The sequence below is a fragment of the Equus przewalskii genome, chromosome 8, assembly GCF_037783145.1.
Source record: "Equus przewalskii isolate Varuska chromosome 8, EquPr2, whole genome shotgun sequence".
NCBI classification, from domain to species: domain Eukaryota; kingdom Metazoa; phylum Chordata; class Mammalia; order Perissodactyla; family Equidae; genus Equus; species Equus przewalskii.
The window spans coordinates 80482915-80490563 of NC_091838.1; the positions used below are offsets into that span (position 1 = coordinate 80482915).

At 64.3% G+C, this 7649-nt stretch overlaps 1 protein-coding gene and 1 long non-coding RNA gene across 3 annotated transcripts in view; one reads left to right on the forward strand and one right to left on the reverse strand.

Moving 5' to 3' along the window:
* Window positions 1-3730, reverse strand: part of KCNK9 (potassium two pore domain channel subfamily K member 9) — a 97965-nt gene extending 94235 nt beyond the window's left edge. The window contains exon 1 of the mRNA XM_070631020.1: window positions 2925-3730. Coding sequence (XP_070487121.1) covers window positions 2925-3591 — 667 coding nt within the window. The 5' untranslated portion in view covers window positions 3592-3730. The remainder of the gene's footprint in view (window positions 1-2924) is intronic.
* On the forward strand, window positions 2015-7390 carry LOC139085170 (uncharacterized). Of its 2 annotated transcripts, XR_011543256.1 has the most exons (5): window positions 2015-2534; window positions 2845-3153; window positions 5967-6279; window positions 6443-6574; window positions 6791-7390. It is a non-coding gene; the product is annotated as an uncharacterized lncRNA (long non-coding RNA). The 2 variants fall into 2 exon arrangements; XR_011543257.1 differs by lacking the exon at window positions 5967-6279 and having other exon boundaries at window positions 2019-2534.
* The last annotated feature ends 259 nt before the right edge of the window (window positions 7391-7649 follow it).

The window sequence follows — 7649 nt, forward strand, 5'->3', positions numbered from 1 at the left end:
AGCCAGTGGAGAAGAATGATAACCAGAGCTAGATGAAGCAGGACGCTGAACCTGCCCTTTGGGAGCTGCTGGACCTGAGTTCTTCCCTCCTTAGGACGACGATGGCCGTGCTGGGGCTCCTCGGAGAGCGGGGCGGGATTCAACGTGACGTCCCTTTCACCAGGGCACAGCCACAGATCCGAGGTGAAGTGGTGATTATATACGTTTTTAAAATCCACTTCACAGAGTCAGCTAAGGACTGCATGTGAGACGCAGCGTCCATTCGAGGACGGTGTGCGTGCCGGGGGTTCCTGCCCCAGCTGGAGACTTGAGCTCAAAGTTGAAGCCCGCTGGAGAAAGCGCTCAAGGTTACGGTAAAAATAAGAAGGCCCGTGAAGATTCACCAGACTCATTAATATCACTGTCCGATAGGAGACAATTCCTTGGAGGGCCTGGCGTGGGGCTGGTTTTTGTTCTAGGCCTAGGAGCACCTTAATTTGCATTTATATTAAAAAAGAAGAAAACAAACAGAATTAACTAGAAAGGTGCTTTGTTTCCCGTAAATTCGAGCTCCTCTGCTAAACAGCTTCTTAACGCAAGAGTGTAAGACTCAGCCTATCGGAGAACGTGCATTCACACCCCCTAAGCGCATCTCGCTGGACGGCACCAGCCCTCCAGTCAGCCTGCAGGTGGTCTCTGTCAGCGCCTTCAATAGGCGGGGAAACTGAGGTAGGAGTCTGGTAACAACCTCCCCACGTCTTCCTGTAGGATGAGATTCCGGTTCGAAGCCCGGACAATGGGCTGCACGGCCGGTGTCTTCCCACCGCAGGGCAGTCAGGACTGTCTCTCCTCCCCAGCTTACACACACAGTCCAACCTTTCTTTCCAGAAAACCAGCTGAAAACTCAGTGAGGGAAGTGAGAAAAATCAGCCTCGTCATCAGCTGCCCCTCCGGCCGTGTCTCGATTCGAGTCCCACCCACAGCCCTGGCTGAGACTGCACCCTCCACTGAGCCACACGTTCCTCCCCAATCTCTTTGGAGCCTTAACCACCAGAACCGTAGAAGAACACGCCCAGAACGATCCATCAGAATCAAGAGACACACCTGGATAAGAACTCTATCCATCTCAGGTAAATGGGAGCATCTCTGGGTTTGATTTTAACTCCAATGCACTCCTTAATGTTGTAGCCCAACTCTCGGAACCAGCCAAACGTTTTATGTGCTGGTGCCACTCCTGGGGCGGTGTGCCGGCAGCCTTCACCTGCTTGGGTCTAGATCTCTCAATGCACATTTGGGGAATGTTGCGCTCTTCCCCTCCCCAGGGGCGGTCAGGTTTGGAGGCATAGCTCTTTGCCCTCTAGCTTTCCAGCCAACAGGCCCCCGTCCCCCAGGCTCACCACCCTGCTCATCTGTGTGTTACGGCCGCAGCTCCCACTGCAAGTTTAAAGACAGAAATGACGGTAATGACCAACTGGCCCTTTCAGGCACTGGAGGCACAGGGTGGGGAAGGAAGGACTTTTCTGGGTTCTGGCCGCTGGGCCAAGGGCGGTGGGACAAGCGGGAGCAAAGCTGGTGATGCAGACAACAGAAGGACAATTTCCTTCCAACAACATAAAAGCCTGCACCAATGAATTAAACATTTCAAACAAGATGACTCTCTAAAAAGTCTTTTCAACCGAGAAGGAAAGACAGGCCGTCCTGTGCTGGCGCTTCCTGTTGCATATGGCACTGAGAAATCCTGTTTTTTCAGCATGCAGAGCTTTCCAGACAAAGAGAAATACCAAGGGGAAAACTGGAGGAGAAGCTCCAGAAGTAAGGCAGGAGGACCGAGAAGGGTGGGAAGGTGGGGGTGTCGGCTCAGGGCACAGGGGCACAAAGGGCGGCAGGGAGCAGATAGGAGACCACCCTGAGCCAACACGGTGGCCCTGACAGGTCCAAGGAGATGGCCCTGGGGACAAGTTGCAAACCAGAGAGACACCACCCTGCCCCCTGCCACGGAGGGCACCCCCCCATCCACAGGGCAGAAGAGACTGCTCCAGCTCGCACAGGTCTCTGTCAAAGTGTAATGTCTGCAGCTCTCCCACACCAGGCTACCCCAGGCACCCACAGAGATTTGCTCCGCGGACAGCACCCTTGGTTGGGTTCAGGACCCACAGGAGTCCCCAAGGTGTATCAACTGGACTCTCTCCCCAGACTGGGGCTGAACTTCCCCAGTTTCTGGCCAATATGCAGACCTGCCTTAGCCGCTGTCACAGCCTGGGGATGGGCAGGTCCTGCCCGGCCCCTCCTCGACCTCACTCCTAGAGCAGTTCACCCTGCTGCCACCCCCAACCCAATCAGCAGACAGCAAACTCTCTCCTCCCAGGGGCCTGGCACAACCAGGCTCCAGAATCCGAAGAGGAGCCAGGAGGCAGGAAATCGGGGCGCGGAGAAGGCTGGAGGCTTGCGAGGGTCAGCGCCTCCCACGCTCCAGGAGCAGTCCCCCGCCACCTGAGTCCGTCTTCGCGCCGCGGGTACCAGGCCAGCCCTCTCCAACTCCCGGAGAGGTAGTAAGTGTAAGGCTTGGAACCCCGCGCAGACCAGCCCGCGCCGGGGCGGTGGGTGGGTGGGTGTCTGCTATGCGATTATTCTTAGCGCTCCACTCTCTTAGCAAAAGTGGCGCCTCCGCCCTCCCGGCTCCGGCACGCTCGCTCCAGGCTTGCACGCCCGGCCCAGACACCGGCGCGGAGGAGAGCACCGGGGTGGGGTCCGAGAGGGCTGAGGCGCGGAGGCGCAGGAGAGGCAGCGGCTCCCGAGAGAGGAGGGGGCGCCGCGGGAGGGGCCCCGACGACAGGCAGCGTTTAACCCTCGGCGCCCCGCACCCAGCCCCGCGCCGCGCGCTCAGCCGCCTCCCCGGACTCCTCCCGTGGCGCCAGGAGCCCGGCGGCAGCGCGCCCAGCCCTTACCTATGGTGGTGATGACCGTGATGGCAAAGTAGAAGGAGCCGGCGAATTTCCACTGGACGCCGGCGCGGTGCGGCTCCGACTGCAGGATCACCAGCTCCAGCTGCCGGTAGTCCTCGCTACTGATGTTGTATTTCCCCTTGATCCGGATCTCCTCGGCTTTGAGTTTCTCCTCCTCGCGCATCTCGTGGTCCGACTCGAGGGCGTCGAAGACGGCGGCGCCCACCAGCAGGTAGGTGAAGGTGCAGACGATGAGGGACAGAGTCCGCACGTTCTGCCTCTTCATGGCCGCCAGCAAGGAGCCGGCGCGGGGGGCATGTCCCGCAGGCTCGCAGCCGCGCGCGTCCCACTGCAGCGCCCGGCGGCCGCCGCCGCCTCCTCCGCCGCCGCCGCCGCCTCCAAGTTGTAAGCGGCGGCGGCAGCAGCAGCAGCAGCAGCAGCAGCGGGGAGGCGGGGGGCGGGGAGGCTGGGGGGGCCCCCCTCCGCCGGGGCCGCCACAGCCGCCGCCACCGTGAGGCGGCTGGCGGGGCAGGGGTGGCGCGGGCCCGGGCTCGGGCGAGAAGGCGGACAGGCACAGGAGGCTGCTTGAGCGCCGGGGCCAGGCGTCCGGGAGCCCCGACACCCTGCGCCAGACCCGGCCGAAGCAGCCCGCCCCACTGCGCAGGGCCATGCACGGCGGCCCCGCCGGTGACCGCGCGGGCCGCGCTGCCCTCCGCACCCCGCCCCCCGCTCCCGCCGGAAAAGCAGGGGCGGGAGCGGGAGCCGGAGCGCGGCCGGAGGGCGGCCGCCGGGGCCCGCGCCCCTCCGGGTCCGGCTCCCGGGCGGCGGCGCCCAGCTAGGAGCCCGCAGGTCTGCGCGCGCCCCGCGGGACCTCCTGCCCCTTTTACCCCTCCTCGTCCCCCCTCGAAGGGGGTGCAAAAGTTTGCGAAGTGGCGGCGTCTCCGGAGTCCCCAGCAAGCAGGGAGGGGGCTGAGCAGGTGCAGCGGGCGTGGCGGCCCGATGCCCGAAGGTTGGAGCGCCCCGCGCCCACCCGGGCGCGCAGGGACGCGGCAGGGTCCGCGCCGGGCGTCGGCCGGTCCGGGAAGTTTGCTCCGCTCAGCCCCCGAGGCGCGGGAGCGGGGCGCGGCCCCGGGGCGGCAGGGCCCGCGGCGGAGCGGCCTCGGGGGCGGCCGGGGGACGGCGCGGCGGCGGTCGGCCAGCCCGTTCCTCCGGGGGCGGCGGGCGAGGCGGCGGCGGAGGCGGGAGGGGTCCCGCGGGCCTCGCGGAGCTGCGGGGTGGGCGCGGGCGCATGAGCCGCGCCGGGGTCGGGGCCCTCCGGCGTCCGAGCGTCCGGGGAGGCGGCCGCGGCGCTGGTCTGCCCGGGGCGCTGCGTGCGTGCGCGCCGGAGGGAGCCCGAGTGTGTGTGCGTGTGTCTGTGCGTATGTGTGCCCGTGTGTGCCCGTGTGTGTGTGTCTGTGTGTGTGTGTGTGTGCGCGCGCGCGCGCGCGTGGCAGCCCCGCTCTGGCGGGAGGGCCGCGGGGGGCGGGGGCCGGGCTACGCGGAGGCCCGGCCTCCCTCCCTCCCTCCTTTCTTCCCTCCCTCCCGCAGCCTCTCGGGCTCGCCACCTCCCGCCTGGTCCCCAGCCAGCTGGCGAGGCGGCCGCGGCGGCTCCCGCTGCAGACCGAGCGCAGCTCAGGGCGCACGCGGAGGGAGCCCGGGAGGGGCGGCCAGTGCCGCCGGGGAGGGGGCTGGCGGAGGAGGGTGGAGGACTGGGTGTAGCCCTAGTGAGGGTGGGGGCGGAGCCACCAGCAGGTTTCAGCGGGGGATGGGAGGATAAATGAGGCTGCTTGGGTCTTTTTAGCCCAGCTCCCCGAGAACGCATGAAGCCACGCGGGGCGGCGAGTTTGAGGGACCTGGGGCTGGAGAAAGAAACGGGATTCAGCCAAGAAGGCAGACAGGCGGCTTACGGGAGAGAAGAGATCGGGCGGAGAGAGGGGAGCGCAAGGGGAGGGGGCTGTGGGCACCCGGGAGCACGGTGGCACCCGCAGTTCCACCAGAAGCCACCCGGCGCGAGCGCGGGCGCGTGTCACTGGCCTGGGGCACCTCCTTGTCCCAAGGTGGGGTCCCCAGGGCCGCCTCAGCTCCCGCGAGCGTCGCAGGCCGGGTGGCCCAGCACCTGCCAACCTGAGTCGTTCCCTCGGAGAGCGCTGAGGATGGCACAGGCCGCCAGTCTTGGGGTTGGGCCCTCAGGGGAGGGCGCTGCATTCCCCCTTGCCTGCCCCCTCCCTGTTGCTTTTCAGAGAAACACTCCTTGGCTCCCTGAGGCTGGGCGCAGGGAGCACCCGGAACGCAATCCAATGCGCCGCGCAACGACGGCCCCTCTCTGGACGAGCCTTGCGAGGGTACAGGAGGCTCTGACCGGGGTGCAGCTATTCCTTGCGTCCAGAGAGGAAGCCTCGCCCTGATTTATCCTCTTGCCGTTTCAGCTTCCTTTGCTCTTTTGTCCCCGTGCCCCCCGCCCCCATCTCCCTTCAGGGCGTTGAGGGGGTTTCTCTCGACCACCAGCCACCTAATCTCCCTGAGCAGTGGAGCTCGAAATGGGTAGGCAGAAGCCTCGGAGAAGCCCCCACCCCCACCTCCCCTTCTCTGGGTCAGGCGACCTCCCTTGGACCTCAGCCAAGGAAGAGATGGAGACTTGGGGGAAGGGACGCCCCCCGGCGGCGGGTCAAGAGACGGGCCTGAGGTGGGCCATGGGCGTTGCAGAGTAGGTCCAGGGAATCAACTCTCGCGCCCCTCGCGGGCTTCCGGAGCACTGGCCCATTTGGGTCGCCCCCTTTAGCCGTGTCTTGGGCTCGCCGTCCGCAGGACCGAGCGAGTCTGGGAACGCAGTGCCTCACCTAGACTCCACCCCGTTTCTGGAACTCGCAGGTGCTTGCGCACCCGGCCCCACCGGAGAAGGGGGCCAGCGCTGTGGGCGACTTTTGGGCAGTCGGGTCTCCGCTGGGTCTGCAGGCGCCCTTGGGCACGGGGACGGGGAGCCCCACCCTAAGCAGGCGCTTTCCCCAGAATACATTTTGGAAACCGAAGCCCCCGCGCTCGCGAATGAGTCTGGCCGCCCGGTGAGTCACCGCGAGCGGGCGACAAGGATTCCCAGCAGCTGGTAATTAATTGCTCTGTGGCTCGGCCCACGACGGAACCCCAGTCGGGCCTCCCGCCGCCCTGCAGCGGCGCCACCCCTGAGTCACAGCCGTCGGGCCTCCGCCGTCCGGAAGCGGCCTGCGCGCCTGGGCGCCACCAGGGGGCACTGGACTCCGACCCACAGGTCGCCCCGCTTTGAGCCAACGCTGCGCAGGGAAGTCCAGGCTGTCCCCGCTGGCAGGTGCGGAAGCGGGGGATGGGATGCTCCCCACCGGCAGATTCCAAGCTTCGCAGAGAGCCACTTTTATTCGGTTTACATACAGCTTTTCAGAAAACGGAACCGCTTTGTGTGCATACTGGGAGGGACCTCAGAGATAAACTAGTCCAAACCGCTTGTTTTTCAGATAGGAACACTTCCAACCGGAGAAGGTCACGTGCTCGGGGACGCAAGGCAGTTCCCATCTAGAACCAGCTCTTGAACCGTCTCCCGGCTTCTGTCCAGCGCTCCACGGACCCAGCAGCCTTCCGACCCCAAGGTCACACTGCCTTGAATAGCCACACACCACTCTCCCAACACTGGTTCTTCCTTTTCTTCTCCCTCCAAAATGAGGCCTTTAGACTCAGGAGAAACAAGGGCGGGAGCGGGGCCTGAGGGCAGACTCTGGGGAGTGGGAGAGGAGGGTTTCCTGGTCTGTCCGTGGTCAGCCTCCTCTCCTCACCCTGTGCTCTCCTTTCCGGGTCTTGACCTGCAGGTGGAAGTGAGCTCCTTGGAGCAGAGCCTGGCTCCTGACATCTTCCCTGTGTCCCCAGCAGCCATCCCCAAGGCAGTTGCCCAGCTAGCACTGTGGGTTGCTGCCACAAGACAGTCTACAAAGAGGTCAGGCTGCTGACAGTGCCTCTGGGGAGCCCACCTCCCTCTCTGCCTCTGGTTGTGGGAGCATCAACTCCAGCCCAACTGGAGGAGGATTCAGAGCTCAGGTGTGGCCAATCAGAGCCCGGGATTCCCCATGGCCACAGTGATTGGCTGGGTGTGGCTCATCTCTCCACCAGTGAAAACCCTGGGAAAGCATTTCTAAGAGGAGCCTGGTGGAGGGAGGGAGGCAGGTCCCAAGGCTGCAGGCCCACCGGGCAGCAAGAGCCACGCCTGGAGGGGAGCAAACGCATTCTCTTCTCCTCCGCTTAGGCCACTGGGAGTTGGTCCCAATCTAGACGCGTGCCGCTGGTGCCAGGAAGCTGGCAGCCTGTCTGAGCTCCTCCAGCAGTCTGTCCCTGGGCCTCCCTGGACCTCAGTGTCTTCTTTCGTAAAAACAGATTTATCTGATTAGATAATAAAGAACATCGTGGTTTTATAATTCCCCCTCCACTGCCTAACTTATTTGCTAGGCTCTTTACACATTGGGCGTGCCCGTAGCCCCCAGGCCTAAGGAGTATTCTTACCCTGTCTTACCCAGAAAGGCTGAGCAGTTTATTCTGGGCCTGCAGTGAGTCAGAGTGGACCCAGATCCCAATCCAGTGCTTCTTCCAATGAGCACCGCATCTGTGAAACTGATTCTGCTGTGAGCTAAAGGCGGGGAGGCACAGCACCCTCCGCCAGGTCCCCCACCCAGGCTG